This window comes from Notechis scutatus, chromosome 1 (genome assembly GCF_049901735.1).
Source record: "Notechis scutatus isolate UNSWTSFEM ecotype Mainland chromosome 1, rNotScu1.2, whole genome shotgun sequence".
NCBI lineage: Eukaryota > Metazoa > Chordata > Lepidosauria > Squamata > Elapidae > Notechis > Notechis scutatus.
The window spans coordinates 88124349-88144768 of record NC_142009.1 but is presented as its reverse complement, the minus strand read 5'-3'; the positions used below and the strand labels follow the sequence as shown (position 1 = coordinate 88144768).

Here is a 20420-nt window from a genome sequence, read left to right as displayed (position 1 = left end):
TAGAAATATCACACATGGGTTATGCTTCCTAAGGAATGTCAGTGTCCAAAACTGAAAAGCAAAGATAATCTTTCAGAGTAAATAATATTGCCACTTTTAAAGATTGCTCCATCATCACACCTAGGGAATTTTGTTTTTAATCAGAGGCTTGAAAGCCAACAAGAAGTAAGAAACCTTTGTGGCCCACGAAAACGCTGATTGTGATCCATTATATGAGCAAAATACTTGGCTTTCTTGGTCTGAAGGCTTCTGCAAACCCGGGCCCAAGACCTTTTCCATATTTATTTATGGAAATTTCATATTTGCTCTCCTTCAACAATTAGTAAAACAGAACCGGGGACAGTGTTTCTTTCACTGTTTTATGGAGACTGGTTTTATTTATTTATTTATTCAATTTCTACAGCTGCCTATCTCAGACAAGTGACTCTGGCTGGCGAACCATTATAAAATCAATTAAAAAACAGTTTTGCATTTGATGAGGGAAGCAATACGGTACTGTTGACATTAACTGACTTTTATTACCTGAACCTAGTGCCTCTCTTGCTACAGAAGCTGTTACGTTCCTGTTTTAAGAGATTTTCTTGTCACATTACATACGTTCAGATCATTAAGTTACCTCATGAATTAACTTTAGTGAGACTGATACTATAATCCTATGTTCTTAGAAGTAAGTCTCATCAAACAGGCAGCTTTTGTCGTGATTAACTTTCTCCATGGTGGCAGTCCAAGCATATTTAGAATCTTAACTCTGGAAAAAAAAATTAAGCAATGTTACATATTCACCCATTGCCTTTTCCCATTTTAGTGTCAATGCAAATTTCATGCAAATTTTCAAAGTGAAAATGAATCTGAATATCTTGCTCTTGGTGCTTATTAAATTGCTCTCTGCAACTTTAATGTGGTATTTTGAATAATTCAAAACACTGCCTTTCCCCTTAAATGCTAGGTTGCTTCCCAAATGGATGAAAAATCTGAGATCTATGGTGACATGTCAAAATGTCATTGTCCAGTGGCATATTCACATATTTTTATAATTAGAACTATGAATTTAATTTACAGTATTTCCTGTTATTATTATTTTTAAATATTTCGTGGATAAACATACACAATGCACAAATTCTTACTTTAAAATCTTACATGAGGAACTGGCCAAAATGTACCAAATTTGTGTTTCAAATAGTATATAATACTTGTTATTTACTCATTGTACAGCCTTGCCGACCCAATTAATTCAGAAGCTGTTAACAAATAATGGAAATTAATTGAAGCCTTATGTAATTGTGCCTCATAGTGATGATAATTAAACCACACGGGCTTATCATAATGATGGGTAGGAGGTTTGTTACAGTTGAAATTTAATGAGATTGATCATAGATGTTCTCAGGAATGACTTTGGCATATCTCATTACCTGATGAAACAGTTTCATCGTCCTACATAGTTGTTGAAATAGGGACAAAATTAGTTTCTTACAGAATTAATTTCTTTAGCCATTTTCTCCATTAACCATGGAGAATACAGTTGTATTAACCATTTACTGAACTTCACTAATAGTGTGATAATGAGATCAGACTGTCATCTGTCTTGAGATTAAAGCACAGGTTGGTAGAGGGAGAAGCAATTTTTCCCCTTAAGACTTAAGCTCCAACCCGTCATGGTTTTATAAGTCCTCATTAGGTTCTTGAACAGGGCTTAGAAGGGAACAAGTATTCAATTGCAATTCTTGGCTACTGTTAGGTAGTTAGCAAATCTGCTGCCTGCCAATCTCTTGACATAATCTCTGATAGTCTAGGGCAGGGGTGTCAAACTGGCGGCCTGTGGGCTGGATGCATCACACGCAGCCCAGCATCGCGAATGGGAAAAATTTCGTGAAACATCATGTGACAGCAACCTGACGCGGCGAGTTTGACACCCGTGCTCTAGCAGTTACATTGCATTGCTTTTTGTTTTCCCTATCTTCAGTTCAGTACCACAGCACTGATCCCCTTACCAGGGGTTATGCTCAAGTTGGCCTTTGAATCAGATCCTCAGTTTGAAGCAGGTTTCCCACAGCCTGACATTCTACAAAAGCATTGCCTGAAGCACAAAAATCAAACTGGATACTTAAAACTACTGCCCTTAAAAGTGGTTAAAGGTTTTCAACCAAACAGGTATCCCTCTGGATGCCTGAACTGGATGAAGATGATGTCAGGATTTAATAAGATTGTTTACCATATCTCCTTACTTGCAGTCAATATGAAAAGAGTGTTTTTTTAAAAGTCAATTTTAACTGTTGAAGGTTTCTTAGAATGTTTTTTTTTCTGAAGCAAGACAAATCTGCTTTAGAAGCCGAGGAGGAAAAATGTTTCACTCTTTCTCCCCATTTTTAAAGATCTCCATCTGAAAATAAACAAACATTTCAGGGAACCAAGATCAAAGTCAACGGCAGAATACTTTAAGTTGGTCAAGTAAGGTCCTAATTTGTCTTGCCATTATGAAGCAGAATTTGGTAATAATAAAAGGGAGCATATTACTCTCAGTGGTGGGATTCAAAAATTTTTACTACTGGTTCTTGTTGGTGTGGTTTGGTGAGCGTGGCAGGGGACGGATATTGTAAAATCTCCAGTCAGAGGTGGTATTTGCCAGTTCTCTGAACTACTCAAAATTTCCACTACCGGTTCTCCAGAACTGTTCAGAACCTGCTGAATACCACCTCTAATTATTCTGATCAGCTGTAAGTTAGCTAAGATAAAAAGAGTCAATGCATCCTGCGATTTCGGTTAATAAAGGTATAATAACTTTGTATTCCAATTTGTGGTAGGATTGACAGTAGAAAGTATGTTTTAATGTATGATGAGTTGCTTCAACAAAGATGAACATGGGATTTTCTGGAATCTCCCTTTCACAAATTCCCACTTCTGTATCAGAGGCTATTGTTTAATTTATATATTAGCTGATCAATTCCTCACCCTGATAACCTAGATTACCATCTACCAAAATGGACAAATATCTTGGATTGCTGTTGTAGGCAGATCATGCAGTAATACTCCCTCAATCTTCAGTGTTTCTGGGAAGAGCATTAAATATTCTTGTTTCTTATTGTGACAAACAACTCCTTTAATGGAACCAAGAATTCAATGAAAGCATAGCAAGAGAATATTGAGCAGAGAAAAAAAACATGGAACCAAATACATTAGGAAACAATCAGAATGGAATAAAGTATGGAAGAAATAGTAATAATATATCTCTTCGGGGTTATTACATTTCTATATTACTAATGAAAAAAATGAAGGCAAATATACATGTCCCAGAATAATGTTGCTGGATCCAATCTGGAGTGGTGGCCAGGATTAGAGGTTTAGTGTTCTGAGTTTTTGGACTCATGCTGGAGTCCATTGTCAGGGAACTTCTCTCTACCAGAACATGTAGACCGACCAAAATTGGACCCCACAGTAATGAAAGAAAATGTTGATGTGTTAGATTAATGTTTAAATCATCAAAGAGTTCTCTGGCATGTTGTTATAATCTTCATAAATGAAGCCAAACTCTTCCTGTTTTTAAGATCCCATCTGCAAAGTGACTGCAGCAGTAATGACAAAGTACTTTTTGAGGATTAATGCAACATGGCTGAAGAAGGAGAATGGAATGCTGTACAATAAGAGCATGCTAATTCAATTTAAAATCAAAAGTGTACTGAATGATCATCTGCCTAGTAGCACTGAATGGCTTCTGATTGCTGGCCACCAAAAGTGTTGAGTGTCCTTTAAATGCCATAGAGATGCATATGTTCCACTGGTCATTAAGCACTTCCCTTTTTGACTACATCAGCAATGATACAATCAAGCAGTAGCTGGGCATTATACCAATAATAGAGAAAATAAGGGAAATAAGGGGGAATTGCCTACATTCTATGAGCAGCACTTCATATTGTAGCCTTCACCAGTTCATCTCCTACCACTAACAGTGAAGACAAATGTCCATGTAAGAAACTTAAACAAAAGTGGCAGGACAGAATTATTGTGAACATGATAAGTTTACACTTGGACTTGGTTACTGTGTTCAATCATGTGAAATAGCATTTGTTGACCTGAAAAGTGAACCTTACATTGTGGGAGGAGGAGGAGGAAGAGGAGCTATACTCTTCATAACTTTTATCTTGTTATTTTGTGATGGCCACATGTATCTTCTTTCGTCTCCAATTCCTTTTTCATCAACTCCCTATAACATGTCTATGGAGATTCTCAGTCATCCAGGTCATGGTTGTCCCAAAGGTGCTTTTTTCAAGAGGCAACTGGGCTTTCCGGTTTTGAAGATGCTTCATTTCTCATCCAAGAAGCTTCTTCAGCTCTGACTGGATTGTGGGGAATGGAAGGATTTGCACCACTCAGGTGACCCTGATGACACAGATAAACCTCCAGGTGACCTTAGCAACCCAGGAAAATAATGCAAATGTCCAGCTATCTACAAGGAGTATGAATCCTTCCATTCCCCACCATCCAATCTGAGATGAAGAAGCTTTTTGGATGAGAAGCAAAATATCTTCAAAGAAAAACCAGAAAGTCCAGTTGCCTCTTGAAAAAAAGCACCTTTGGGTGCCTATAATATGCTTCAAAAGGCTTTCCTCTTCTCCTTGCCACTTTGACGCTTCCCATCAGCTCTCAGAACACTGATTAATATTCTTACGTATTTCAATATTCTTACTGATGTCAATGTTCTTGCCCATTTCAAATCCTCATTCAGGAACTTCCTTTAGTTTAGAAACCTTTTCATTTTTCTCTCTGGATTTTACATCTGATACAATCTTCTCCAGCTTGATACCCTTCAGATTAAATGCACCACATCTTCAGTCAAGGATTGATGGTTGTTATAATTTAAAATAGTTTCAGAGCATTCATTGGAGAAGGCTACCCTGCTGCAACTTGGCTTGTAATCAAGCCTAAACACATGTCACTAAAGTAATTGCATATTTGTCCCCTTCTTCTGCTCGGCTCCCCACTTCTGCTGTTTTCTCAGTGACAAATTAAAAACCATTTCCACATTAGGTGATTTATAACATCTTCTACTATCATCCAACATTGTCCTGTCAATATAGCAGTAAATGGAGATAGGTTTGAATACACTGCAGGGACAGTTGGGTGAGGCTATAAGATGCAGTGAAGCCTTAGTGACGAAAAGGAAGCTGGGAGATGATTTGGGCTGAGTCCTAAATTGTATCTTAGCAATTTCTTAAAACATCAGGCTTATATATGCACCACAATGAATGTGAAAAATAGATATAAGTGCTAAGTGTGATGGTAATGGTAAGAACCAACTTTTTTTGCCTGAAAAGCCAACACCCAACACCCAAAATAGAATAGAATAGAATAGAATAGAATAGAATAGAATAGAATAGAATAGAATAGAATAGAATACTTTATTGGCCAAGTATGATTGGACACACAAGGAATTTGTCTTGGTGTAAATACTCTCAGTGTACAGAAAAGAAAAGATACATTCGTTAAGAGTCAGGAATCGTAACGTACAACACTTAATGATAGTCATAGGGTACAATAAGCAATCAATCATATTAGGAAACAGTCAATATAATAATATAATATAATATAATATAATATAATATAATATAATATAATATAATATAATATAATATAATATAATATAATATATAATATAATATAATATAATATAATATAATATAATATAATATAATATAATATAATATAATATAATATAATATAATATAATATAATATATAATATAATATAATATAATTAATATATATAATATAATATAATATAATATAATATAATATAATATAATATAATATAATATAATATAATATAATATAATATAATATAATATAATAATATATATAATATAATATAATATAATATAATATAATATAATATATAATATAATATAATATAATATATATATATTATATATAATATAATATAATATAATATAACATAATATATTGCAGTCCTTCCATCTTTCACCATGGGGGAGAGAGAAGGAAGACAAATGATTTTTTTTCAAGGCAACTTAAAAAAATAGATATCACCTAGAGGACTCAAAAAGGCAAAGACTGAGGGACTGTAGCAAACGTGATTTTTTCCAATAGGAAGAAACATACCCCGCTCCCTCACGATCTTACCTCATTGTCAAGGTATTTGCTTTATCTTACCACCACAGCTGGTTCTTCTGGTCAAAAAGAAATCTGTTTACTGTAAATGTCAGAAAGTGAGGTGTGTGAACACTGCATTAATTGAAACTTTGAAAAAAAAAAAAACCTTCTTCATCCCCATCCATTTCCTTTCCCCCTCCTAAATTGGTAGACCTACTCACTTAGGGCAATTGCATGATATTCAAGCTAGGGACATTCATTACTCTCAGCATACTTTTGGCCACAGAATTGTTTATCTAACATGTGTCTTCTAACAATCTTTCTGGTTTTCCTTGAAGCGCAGGTGTCAAATAGAAAGCTGCAAAATAAATATCACAAAGTCACAAGTTATTTGACAGGGCATATAAACAGAAAACGGTATGCCACTCAAATCTGGCCATCCATGGCTAGTTCAGATGTCCAGAATATCTGAAAAAGTGAGATTTGGTATGTCCTCCTGTCATTAAAAACATGGGAACTGAAATTACTGGATTAAGAGAGGTAAAATGTTCATATAGATATTTCCAGAGGTTCTTGGAAGAAAAGTGAATCATAAATGAATGAAGGGAATTTTTAGTCTGGTTTTGTTTAAACCTCCTTCATCTATTAAACATTTCTTGGCAGTATTATCTTCCTGTTAAGTGTGACATTTTCCGCTTGTCTTGTAACCGAGATGAATTCCATGTCCTTAAATATAATGCAAATACATTTGCATTAACTTTACCTGCTTTTCTTATCCTCGTCTTCCTCATTGTTTTCAGATTATTAGTCACAACCATTGTGTACTTATGTGGTTTCATTTTGTTTATGCCATACATATACAATTCTGCCTCTTGCATTTCAACTGCTTAATCCCTATAAAAGCTGTTTTGCTCATCTGAGTCTTATTGTTACATCAATTGTCTCTAATCTAGCTGGGAAATTACATGGCCACAGTTCAATAACCACTTTGTATGTCGACTCGTTCATGTTCATCTAATTAACTTCATCCAATGTGTGTGTGTGTGTGTGTGTGTGTGTGTGTGCGCGCGCGCACGCATGCACACGCATGCACATACACACACACACACACACACACCCTACATTAGAGCTATGCAACTTTTTAGGGGTGGGGGTGGGTGTTCACTTTGAAGATTTATTGGAACCACCCCTTTAAAGATCTTTATGAAACTACACGGCTTTCTTTCTAAAGAGAGGACCATAATGGCTTGGTTGCACAGCTTGGCTGGAAGGAAAGGGAAACACTGTACAGAGTTCAGAGGCTCAAAAGCCCATTTCTGACTAAGGAAAGGACTAAAAGAGAGGTTGGAAGTGCAGTCCAGCCACAAAGAGGAGCATTATTGCCCCCACACTTCAGTGATGCTAAACATACAGCTTCTGTGGCTTGAAGTGCCTCATCAAAGTCAGTCCATGGAATAGCCCCAACTAGATAGAGGAAGAAGGAAGAAAATTAGAAATGGAGACCAGACTGGAGTGGTGTGGAAAGGAAGTCTCAGGGCTGGTGAGTGAGTAAAGAATTGTTGTACTGATGAGTAGTAAAGACATGATGAAGAGACAGATGGGAAGAAGCATAGAAAATTTGGTTCCAAGCTCACCTTCCAGCCATTTTCTGCCTGTGATCCTGAATGCTGAATTGCTGGAGGCTATTGGATTGGAGGCTCTTAGCAAAAGAACTGATTCTTTTGACCACCCTATTTTTTCATGATGTAGATAGGAATAAAATCTGGACTGTTTCACCAAGATCAGACTAGATCCTCTGCATTTGAGATTTGTCCAGTTGAGTTTCGGATATTATACTGACCTCAAGACTAAAGAGGGAAAGAGGAGTGGCGATAACATTCTATGATTAAAAGACAACAGTTGTTGCCTCTGGTTTTATCCTAGTTCAACTCTAGTTTAATGAAAAGAAGGACTAGGGGTGACACGATAGCAGTGTTCTAATATCTCAGGGGTTGCCACAAAGAAAAGGGAATCAAGCTATTCTCCAAAGCACCTAAGGGCAGGACAAGAAGCAATGGATGGACACTAATCAAGGGGAGAAGCAACCTAGAACTAAGGAAAATTTTCCAGACAATTAGAACAATTAATCAGTGGAACAAATTGCCTCAGAAGTTGTGAAGGCTCCAACACTGGAAGTTTTTAAGAAGAGAATGGACAAGTATTTGTCTGAAATGGTATAGTTTCTTGTCTGAGCTAGCGGTTAAACTAGAACAGGCTGAGGAATTCTGGGAGTTGAAGTCTACAAGTCTTAAAGTTGCCAAGGTTGGAGACCCGTGGACTAGAACAGGGGTCCCCAACCACCGGTCCGCGGACTGGTACCGGTCCGCGGAACAAGTCCTACCGGGCCGCTGGCTTGCTGGGCGCCGCCATCTTTTTTTGATGAAAAAGTGCTTCCGGTGAGCTTTTCCGGGTAGAAAGCTCACCGAAGCACGCTTTCATCAAAAAAGATGGCGGCACCAGCGCTTCAGTGAGCTTTTCCGGGTAGAAAGCTCACCGGAAGCACGTTTCATCAAAAAGATGGCGGTGCCAGCGCTCCGGTGAGCTTTTCCGGGTGAAAGCTCACCGGAAGCACGTTTTCATCAAAAAGATGGCGCAGCGCTTCGGTGAGCTTTTCTGGGTAGAAAGCCATTTCTACCCGGAAAGCTCACGAGCCGCCATCTTTTTAATGAAAAAGTGCTTCGGTGAGGTCACCAGAAGCACTTTTTCATCAAAAAGATGGCGGCGCCCAGCTGATGCCGGTACTGGGCGCGGCGCCCAGCTGATGCCGGTACTGGGCCGCAGCGTAAAAAGGTTGGGGATCACTGGACTAGAAGACCTCCAAGGTCCTTTCCAACTCTCTTCCCCTCCCTTATCTTCTCTCTCCAGAGTCCTCAAACTAATTTGGGGATAAGCATTAAGGATCTGCTCCAGTGAAAATAAGCCAATTTTATTTACCTAATGGGAGAACATAGATTTTTTTAAAAAAAAGCTTTTGAAAGGTCTCTTGGAAAACAGAGCAGATTAGCTGAACTAACTGATCTATATTTGAGGGGTTGCCACAAAGAGAAAGAAGAAGGGAGGGGGTCAGCTTATTTTCCAAATCACCAAAAGGCAAGACAAGAAACAACTGATAGAAACAAATCAAGGAGAAAAGCAACCTGGAATTAAGGAGAAACTTCCTAACAGTGAGGACAATTAACCAATGGAACAGTTTTCCCTCAGAAGTCATGGGTGCTTCATCACTGGAGGTCTTTAAGAAGAGACTGGACAGCCACCTGTCTGATATGGTATAAGGTCTCCTGCTTGAGCAGAGGGTTGGACTAGAAGACCTCCAAGGTCCCTTCCAGCTCTATTCTGATTAATTGGTGATATAGGCAGGGATCAATCAGACCGATGCAGGAAGGGAGGCAGCATTAAAGTGAACCACATTCCCATGTAACAGGACAGAAATGCCAGCCATGCACACTTGGAGATTTGCAAACCCAAGGCTGCCTCAGCAAATGTTAGCAGCTAGCATCCTGCACCATAGCACTAATGGATAGCCATAGGCCACAAGACATCCAGAGTTTTCTTTGCTCTCATGATGAGCCTGATTTTGAAAGGTTTCTAAATTCTGACCTGAATATCTGGAACCAACAGTTGTAAGTTTAGTATGATGTAGTTTGCTTTCTTCCCTCAGGAAAGTCTTCTGAGAATACTTCTGTAGAATTTGTCTTCAGTGAATCAGATATGGAAGGACTTCAAGGATTGGGCCTTGTATTATCTGAGAAGTTCCAAGGCAAGATGGCAGTATTTTTTTATTTTATTTATTTATTTTGTCAAAAGCTTACAATACAATAGAAATAAGAATAAACATAGTTTAAATGTAAGAAATAGGAAGTAATAATTGGGGACAATAGGACAGGGATGGTAGGCACGATTGTGTGTTTATGCCCGCCTCTTAGGAATGGGGTGAGGTCAATAGAGGTTAGTTTGAGGGTGGGGGTTTGAGCAGGTAACAACAGAATCAGGTAGTAAGTTCCAGACATTGACTACTGTTGCTAAAATCGTATTTCCTGCAATCAAGTTTGGAGTGGTTTACATTAAGTTTATATCTCTTGTGTGCTTGTGTTGTTGTGTTTAAAGCTGAAATATTCATTAACTGGTAAGACGTTGTAACATATGATTTTATGTACTATGCTTAAGTCCAATCTTAGCCGGCATAGTTTCAGGTTGTCTAAGCCTTGAATCTCAAGTCTGGTGGTGTAGGGTATTCTGTTGTGAACAGAGGAATGTAGTACTCGTCTGATAAAATACTTCTGGATTGTATTTTCCATTGTATGCTCCACTGAAGACATCCAGTCTGTTCTCCTGTACATCCCCCCCCACCCTTTGGTATAGTTTAAATTAAAGAGTTCTGCCATAATTGTCTTTTGGACATTTAAAAAAAAAACCAGTTGTAGAAAACACCCTAAACTTTGTTTTATAAACAATTTTAACCAGAATAAATGAACGAGTTCATGAATAACAATCAGATGCAGTTTTGATTATATAACATGCTTTGTTTTTCTCATTCTTTTTGTGCAACAACCGTGCAAAGATTTCAATGCTATTTCCATTTTTAATGAACATCCCTTCTAAACTTTCAATGGATGGAATTTATTCTTCCCATATAAATGGTTGAATTAGCCAGTCTTCTGCCAGTCGCTATGCCCACTCGCCAGGAAGCAAAAACCATGCTCCAAAACATCATTTTCCATTTCTTAGTTCCAGTCAAAACTGCTCTCCTGCAGTTTACAGCTCTGCATGAATTCTTTAAGCTGTCTGAGATTATTTTATTTTTCCTCCAGCTGCTCAAGTTCTTTTTCACTTCTCTTCCTGCTCTTTCCCTGCATTTTTATTTTTTTTGGTTTGTTTGAAAACTCATCTGTTCTACTTCCAAACTCTTCTGCCAGTCAGTTTTCTTAAAATTATGTTTTCGTTATGTCTATCTTTTTTCTCTCTGGCAGGGAATGCAGTGGTGGTCCTTTCCTAGCATCCAAATCATGTCAAGAAATATAAGTTCCAAAGTAATGTCAAGAAATCTTAGGATCCAAAGGATGAAAAATGGAGCAGTCTGGCAAATTTGAAAGTATACAACTGGATGACAGCCATTCCTCCTGAAACCATGGCAACCCCACTGACACGTGTTACGTGCAGAACTGCTCGCTAGTGACATATATACACATGAAAACAAATGGAAGAAACTGAAATATTGATCAGGATTGTGTGTTCCATTGATGAACTGCTACATCAAAAGAGCTGCAACCGCCAGCTTACATTCCCAGGGAAGTTATTAAATGGCTGGGTTTTTTTCACCCTCACTCCCCAATTGTGTCTGGTAAAAGCTGACAATGGAAACAAAATATTAAGGCATAATTCTGCACAATTGTTTTGTGTGAAAGAATCTGATTATAGCCTTCCAGTGAATGTAGTTAATGAAGTGCCTGTCATCTCTGACTTCTTGGCCATTTAGAATTAGGTCTTGATTTTTCCTCATAGAGCAGTGATTATTTCCACATAAAGGGTTTTTTTTTGGGGGGGGGGGGGGCAGGGGGACTGGCTTCCAAGCAAGTTATGTCCTGCTAAATTATATGCTAAATTAATGCGGTAATGTTATTGCACAAAATAGCTTTCCATAAGAATTGTGTATGCATGTACAGATAGTCCTGGACTTATGACTAGAATGGACCCCAGAATTGCTGTTACTGAGACAGTTCTTAAGTGAGTTTTGCCCCGTTTCATGAACTTTCTTGACACAGTTGTTAAGTGAATCTGGCTTCCCCATTGACTTTGCTTATCAAGTCGCAAAAAGTAATCACATGACCCTGGGGCATGGCAACTGTCGTAAAGGTGAACCAGTTGCCAAGCATCGGAATTTGGATCGTGTGACCGTGGGGAATGCTGCAAGGGTCGTTAAGTGTGAAAACGGTCATAAGTCACTTTTTTCAGTGTCATTGTAATTTTGAACAGTCACTAAATGAATGGTTGTAAGCCAAGGACTACCTATACACATATGATGAGGCAACCTGGCATAATTTCTCAGTTCCATGCCACTTCCAAGCTTGTTCTGGCTTGGAGTGAGAGAGAATGGGATTTTCATCTCTCATATTAAGTTTAGTGGAACAGGAATTAATTATTTGCAAAAACAGACTGCCTCCCTTGTTAGACTTAGACTTAGACTAGAGTAAAGTAGAGTAGTGTGGAGTAGAGTAGAGTAGAACAATAACTTTATTGCCACTTTAAATATACATTAATCGGCATACATTAAAATGAAATTTGGTTGCATACTGTACTCAAAGGGTCACCATCTTCAATACTCACTACCTAAACATGATAATAAATAAATACAAAATTATGCATATATTCACATATATTATGTGACACAGAGAAACAAACAGAGTCTAGTTCGGGTGTATACTTGTACACGGTGAGAAAAACTAATCTTGTGATGGATGGTATAGGGAACAAAGCTGTTACAGAATTGGGTAGTCCTACTAGAAATACTTTGAAACCTCCTCCTAGAGGGGAGGAACATAAATTATTTCGAATAATATTTAGCCGAATAAAATAATAGTTAGAATAATATTAAGCTGCAATGAGGTCATATATATGATCTGGCCAAGTTTAAGGCTCCATTTTTCTTCAGAGATATGATCTCAATACATACTATCACACAGAAAATAGCTCAGGCAAAAATCTATTTTATGCACACCTCTATGTCAAAAGTACAGTTAACAGGAAAAAAAAATAGAGGTTAACATACTGTACTTCTTTGCAAGATTCTTGGGGTCAGCAAGTAACAGAACTTACCAAAATGCTCCAGATGTTTATACACATTAGCCCATAAGGCTGATGTCCATCTTGTAAATTTATAAAACATTTAGTCAGCATTCAACAATTGCCCAACTTCTGAACAATTGGTTCTATATATTTACATGTTTATTAGATTTCTATAGTCACCCATCTCTATCCCAATTGATTGTCTTTCAACTGAAGGGCTATTTTATATGAATTCTATCATTTTTCAAGTATAGATCACACTGCTGCTGCTGCTGCTATGACAATGATGACACTGGCTTTTTGAATTGTTTGACTTTATATAATTCTTGGTTTAAAATTTGGGATGTAATTACTACTTTTAACCTCTTTGAATGGATATGCCAGCCTCCTCAGTATCTTTGCAGTTTTGTCACTAGGAAATCATGCTAATGACTCCTCATTTTATGAGAATTTTTCTTCCAAACATGTATTAGTATGTTTGGGTTGACTTTATAAGACATGATATATAAATGTACTCATCCTTTTAGTGAAATAAAATAATCGGATTTTGTATGGTGATAAATGATCTATCCAACAGATTAACTTCTTTTCAATTGTATTTTTAATAGATAATAACTAAATTCCAGGCTATTGTGTAATTATGCAGTGAGGAAAAGTTAAATATTTTTATAAGTATTTTGTTACAATTAGTTTTTGTTGTTAATTGGCTTAATAGAATGTATACTGTTATTATTTGCATGTCTCTTGCTAAATTCATTTAATGGTTAATCTTCTCCAATCCTGTTATTCAGATCTAAAAAAACTCCGAGCCACTTTTAATATGTGTCTGGAATACCAATGGTCATATTAATATATGTATGAGAATTCAGGTACAATGTGCCACATTCAGATCCCGCTGATATCAAATTCAATCTTGTGTCCTCTTGAGGTTAGTTTTCATTTTCATACAGTGGCTAAATAAATGCCAGCAATCATGAAGAGATGTCAAAACAGTTAAGCTGGATCTATAGAAACTTATAGATGACATTTCTGTGTTTTGAATTCGCTACAGGTGAGCATGAATTGGCTTTCATTTGGCCTTATAATTTGTCTTGTGACATGCAATATCAAGAACATTACAAATACTTTTAACCCCTTATTTATGTTATCCCTTATTTAAATTATTATAATTCAAATACAGCAAAAAAAAATCTGCAGGTCATTGACGTCCAGATCCTGACATCCAGCAGAACTTGTTCATTGTCAATATCGTCTGTTTCAAAAATTTAAGTGGCACATCCAACATCCAAGTTCAGAAATAAAGTCAAATATGCAGCTAAAAACATATTCAGTGCTATTTTTGCATACAAGATGATTTTAACAAAAATATAGAATAAAATACATATTTTTAAACAAGCCAATAGATAGTTAATAAACAAAAAATATTTATATAGAAGAATTGTCCTTCTACAAGCTATCATACACGTTTATTAAACCCTGTAATGCTTCTGGATTTTCCTCCCAGCTGCACTATTTATTTATTAAATTTTTATGCCATTTTCTCTGTAAGGTGATTATGGGCAACTAAGCATTATTCCAGATGTAATGGTAGCAACTAGCCATTATTCCAGCTGAGATTTCACAAATTTATTAAGATTGTTGCACAATGCCCATAGATATTCTTGTCTGAGTTGAACTATTTTCCATTTAAGTCACATTGATTAATAATCATCTGTTTTAAACCATGTGTCTCCTTTGATTAATTGTCATCTGGATTACTATAGTTTATTGCACTGACACAAACACCTTTAACATTATAGTATTGAAGATTCTCCATCTAATGACCTGTTTTAGTGTAAGACTAAATACTGGCAGCTTGGAAAATACCAAAATTAAGTATTAGCATATACTGACTAACCACAGTAGATAGACATTTGGGAAAGGCCGTCTGGATAAGTCTAAGTTCAAGCAATTAGAACAAGATTTGACCTTAGTAATAAACCAAGGTCTTTGGTTAGGCCTTTAGGGGATCTCAAAGCTGTGCATGTGGATATACGAGAAAAAACCTTTATGATTTATTAGTTAGTGACAGCTTCTACTGTGAAGCATACAATCAGGAGGAGTTTTCTGACAAATACATTTTATTAAAGGGCATAAACTCTCATGAATTGCAGCTCACTTCATCAAATGCACAGAGAAGCTAAACTGATGCAGGATTTAAATTGGGGTGAGGCCAGAGGAGGGAAGAGAGGGGAAGATAGGTTAAGTATGCAGATAGAGGATATGTGTAAGACAGATTACAAACTCCCTATTAACAAATGTAAAACATAATTCAACTTGCCAAACCTATACCTTTTAATAAAGTTTATTAAATGGAAAATGTAGTACCAAAACCCTTCTGATTTTTGGATTATCATAGCTCTTCTCCCACACTGTGAAGTATGACAGGGTTGTTCCTTTTCCTTTACACAAGTGTTGTACTACAACTCCTATCATGACCAGCTTCCAAGGTTAGCCAAACTGAGGTTTACTACCAATCTAGATTCTAAAATCTACATTGGAGGCATTGCATATCTCTATCATATCTGCTGCCTGGGCTAGGAGGTTTACCAAGTTTCATATGCTTAGCCATAACCAGATCCACAAACAGGGACTAAATCTACAGTTTCTTTTCTAGTCTAGCTCCCAGGGTTGTGTTTGCATATGCATATGTGCACTTCTGTTAAAAAAAACACCACAATAATGCTTGGGAAAGGCAGTAACATGAACTTGATTTCAGGCAGTCCTTGTTGTTTCCTTGGCAGCAGTATAGCAATGGTGGGCCTACCACCTTCTTCAAAGTACTAAGAGGGCCTGACCCTACTTAGCTACCTAACTCAGGACCTGCCAAGTGCTGAGGCATGAATGGGTGGGCAAACTAGAATTAGTCCCCCTCTCAAATAGTAATCAATGTGTGAATAATCAATGTGAATTTTCCTTCTCTAAAACTGCTACATAATCTTTATGTATCCTGACTGCTACATACGCTTTTACTCATATTTTCATCTTACTATTTCCTCAGACAATGGTAGCATTTTTGGAGTTAAGGCCATGATTTCTGAGAATTTGAGCCTGACTATGCTGCTGCTGCTGCTGCTGCTACGGCTTGAATGAGGAACGGAGTGGCCCAAATTTCTGGAAGAAATCCTCCTCGGCACGGACCAGAGCTTCTTCATCAATGTAGATGGCTGCTCTTCTGGAGGCTACAAAGTACTGCACTTTTCTCAAATTCCATCCCAGCACATATTTTAACCAGCCACAAACTGCAGCGGTGGACCTACCAACACCTGCGTTGCAGTGCACATAGACAGTGTGCCCATTCTCCAGTAGCCCATGCAGGAGACAGACAGCCTGAGGCAGCATCTGGACTCTTCCTAGGATTAGAAACAAGATCACCGTCAAATGCATGCTCTCCCTCAATTCTCTCTTGGATCATCCAGTGCCTCCTCAGTTGGTCTGATGTTACTTGCAACACTTTCTATTTTCTACTAGGCAATAAATTTTTCTTTTTCTTTTTCTTTTTTTGAGTGGCAGGGCATTTCAAGCCTCCGACTTCAAGCCATTTTATTTTCTATGAATCCTTCCTAAACCAAACAGAGAAGGATTGTGAGCAACCAGGCTATGCAATTGATCTGACTCCATTCCAGAAAGCACAATGGAGCACAATTGGAGCACTGAAGTCTGGGAAACCCTTTATGGACTTTTTGCATAAAAATGTAGAAAAATGAACTTGTGGTTTTAATTATTAGACAGGATATATTATAGAAAGAAGAGAGTCACAATATAACTTGAGAGAGAGGGAGAGAGTTGATTTAGTGCCTAAAAAAGAACTAACAGCCACCTGGTTTCAAGCCTTGTTGCCTTAGTACAAGTCTTCAAACTTGACAGCTTTAAGATTTGGGGACTACAAGTCTTAAAGAATTCTTCCTCCAGTCATGTTAGCTCAGGAATTCTGGAAGTTGAAGTCCCCAAGTCTTAAACTTGCCAAATTTGAAGACCTTTGCCTTAGGACTACATCAAAGATATCTACACATAATTTGCAATAAAAAGGTTTGCAGTTTCTTTGGGAAACAATTAGACCTATGGATTCAATTATGAATCCTTTTAGCCATCTTAACATTTTAAAGCAGAACAAAATCCCTTTTTACAGGTTATCCTACTTTCTAGCTGAAAATATATTGTGAACCAAACAAAGCAAAGTGAATGACTTCTGGGTGAGAGGCTAGAATGATGAGTGGTGGCTGGGTAAAGATACTCCTACATACAGTAACTTTTATCTTTAGAGGAGAGGCAAGATATAAATGTAATTAAATAAATGTATAAAACATACCTCTACAGATATATATATTTGCATGCACATATTCTTGTTATTTCTTGCAAAATGGGCAATCTTTAGTGATGGATGACACATTGTAAAAAATCTGGAAGCAGCATATCATCTGTGGATTGCTACCTTTGTTGCAAAAGAATCAAATAAAAATAATACTAATGCTAAATAATTCCAACAAATCGCAAGTTTACTTTAACAAAAGTGATATGACCAGCCCACAATTTTCAAAAAATAATTCTGCTTGCAAATATATGCTGAGTAGATATATTTTAGATATACAAATTAAAATTTTTGCTAATGTGTTAACACATTTATTCATTATCAAGATTCTGCACAGAGAATGCTTTCTTCCTGTTCAATTTTAAATTAAACACTCTGTGTGCTTAATGCAAATCCTGAAATGCTAAATTAACCATGATCAACTCCTACATTATCTTCCATCTAATAGTGGGAGGTGAGAAAATTGTGGAGTTTGCTTTAAACCATATATGTATGACTTATGACACTTGTGTTGAAATTCTTATTATTTTTTTAATTGTCTGATGTACATAAGAAATGCTTTTCTTCTATTTTTCCCATTTCAAAGGATACCGCATGCACTTTCTAACTTCATATCAAGTTCTGTGGCATAATTAACATTCACATCATTATTATAACGGCTGAATCCACAAAAGTGATTAAATATTTTTAAGCTTTATAGTCTTTTGCATTGTATAATACTATTGTCATACTACATAATGGTATGTGGGACTGACCTTGGGAGACAGGGAGAAGAGCTGCAGCCAGGGCAATACTTGGATAAGAGGCAGCTTAGCCTCCTGCAGGAATGTAAGCATGGCATAGAAGAAGAACTAGTTTTACTTTATTGTAAGGTTACATTAATAGAATCTTGCAAGTCTGAAAGTACATTTCTCTTCCATTGCCTTTGCATGGAACCAAAAAGAGTCCTGTGCCCACATTACTTCTGCAGGCTAAGCTGCCAATTTGTCCAACCATTGCCCTGGCTGCAAATCTTCCTCATCTCCCAAGATCATTCCCACATACCATTACATTTGCCTGGAAGGTTGACATACAATTGTAAGAGAGGGACTAACATGTCACAAAGAAATAGCTAGCAGGAGCTTGTTTTGCCCTTCCTGTCACAAAGTCCCAACCCAATTGCTAGTTATCCTGACATTGCGGAAACAAGAGGAAAGGACATTCTGGTTCTTCCTATCAGCCAAATAAATAAGAATCATGAACTTGTGAAGCAAAAAAATCGCCAAGGGAAGACTTGCCAGTATTAGATAGAAATACTAGCTAACAGCATTAGCAGTTTGTTTTGACCTTGCAAAGGCTGATCCTTCCCTTCTCTTGTGTATCTTGTCCTTTTCAATTTATAAGGTTGATGACACGGTTCATTTACCTACCCCTCCTGTCTGTGTGAGAGACAGGGAAAGAGAACTGCTTTGGGACATAAGAACTAAGAAAAACAGAAAAAACTACACTAAATAATGAATTTATACTGTTTATACAGGCTGTTCCATCATAGTAACTATGGTGTGGTGAGCTAATGAAAAGAGTATGGATTTCAGACTGATGACAAGTGTAATACTTCAGAAAGGCTGAATTTAAGAGTATTTCAGTAATTAATTTATTCTACCTATTATCCATAATGCTAATTGGATGGTACTGTGAGACAGGGGTGGGCTTCAAAAAATTTCAGAACAGGTTCTCTGCCCGGTTGCTGGGTGGGCGTGGCCATGGTGGGCGTGGCCATGGTGGGCGTGGCCTAGTTGGCCTCCTGCCCCACAGTGGGGAGGCTTTCCTTGAGCCTCTGGGAGGGTGAAAACAGCCTCCCCAGTCTCCGGAGGCTCTCTGGAGGCCGAAAACAGGCCCGTTTCCGGCCTTCTGGAACTTCAGGGAGGCCTATTTTTTGCCCTCACTGAGCCTCCACACGGGCCCTGCACTTACCTGCGATCCAAAATAGCGCATGCAGGGACTCTTGGGATAGGCGGTGCAGGGAGGACAGGGCCAGCCATGGGTGGGATTTGTCGGTTTGCCAAACTGGCCATAAAATTAACAACTGTTTTGTTTTTTTTTTTTTTTTTTTTTTTTTTTTTTTTTGGTTGGGGGAGGGGGGTGTTTTTTTTTGTGGTGTGTTGTGTGGCGTTTTTTTGTGGGGTTTTTTTCTTTTTTTTTTTTGTTTTTTTTTTTTTTTTTTTGGTGTTTTTTTTATTTTGTTTTTTTTGTTTTTTTTTTTTTTTTTTTTTTTTTTTTTTTTTTTTTTTTTTGGGGGTTTGGGGGGGGGTTTTGTGTGTTTTTTTTTTTTTTTTTTTTTGGTTTTTTTTTTTTTTTTGTTTTTTTTTGTGTTTGTGGTTTTTTGTTTTTTTTTTTTTTTTTTCTGGGGGGGGGGGGGGTGGGGTGGTTTTTTTTTTTTTTTGTGGTTTTTTTTTTTTTTTTTTTTTTTTTTTTTTTTTTTTTTTTTTTTTTTTTTTTTTTTTTTTTTTTTTTTTTTTTTTTTTTTTTTTTTTTTTTTTTTGTTTTTGTGTGGGGGGGTGTGGGTTGTGTTTTTTTTTTTTTTTTTTTTTTTTTTTTTTTTTTTTTTTTTTTTTTTTTTTTTGTGGTTTTGGGGGGTTTTTTTTTTTTTTTTTTTTTTTTTTTTTTTTGTTGTTCAGCCGGCGGCGGGGGGGGGGGGGGGGAGGGGGGGGGGGGGGGGGGGGGGGGGGGGGGGGGGGGGGGGGGGGGGGGGGGGGGGGGGGGGGGGGGGGGGGGGGGGGGGGGGGGGGGGGGGGGGGGGGGGGGGGGGGGGGGGGCTGGGGTGGGGGGGGGGGGGGGGGGGGGGGGGGGGGGGGGGGTGTCACACTGTGCAAACCGGTAGCAACCCACCCCTGCTATGAGGTTACCAAGGCAATGTCCTACCTCTCCAGTATGTTTTTTTTAAAATCTGTATTTTAATAAGCTAAGAAGCATATTCAGCTGATAAATGTAGATATAGTGCTTAGTTTGTTTTATTAACGGCCTGCAGATTAGCCAATGATTCAATTTGATTTGTTGCTCTTTCCCTATTTTGTAAATTACTGAATTAGAGTAAGTTATTCTTCTATTTTTATGTCTTTCTCATCTTAAGCTTTTCACCAACAAATGTAGCATTTTATTCACTTTATTTCCTG

At 37.5% G+C, this 20420-nt stretch overlaps 1 protein-coding gene across 3 annotated transcripts in view; it reads right to left on the bottom strand.

Annotated features, from left to right (window-relative positions):
• Positions 1-363: 363 nt before the first annotated feature.
• The window catches only part of EPM2A (EPM2A glucan phosphatase, laforin), a 69861-nt gene continuing 49804 nt past the window's right edge, over positions 364-20420 (bottom strand). The window contains exons 4-6 of one of the 3 annotated variants that reach the window (XM_087970456.1): positions 16220-16312; positions 1989-2074; positions 364-748 (exon numbers count right to left, since the gene is read on the bottom strand). In XM_087970456.1, coding sequence (XP_087826582.1) covers positions 2001-2074; positions 16220-16312 — 167 coding nt within the window. In that variant the 3' untranslated portion in view covers positions 364-748; positions 1989-2000. Of the gene's footprint in view, positions 749-1988; positions 2075-12350; positions 16313-17268; positions 17392-20420 lie in introns of those variants that run through there. The other 2 variants (XM_026666226.2, XM_026666224.2) reach the window with 2 other exon arrangements.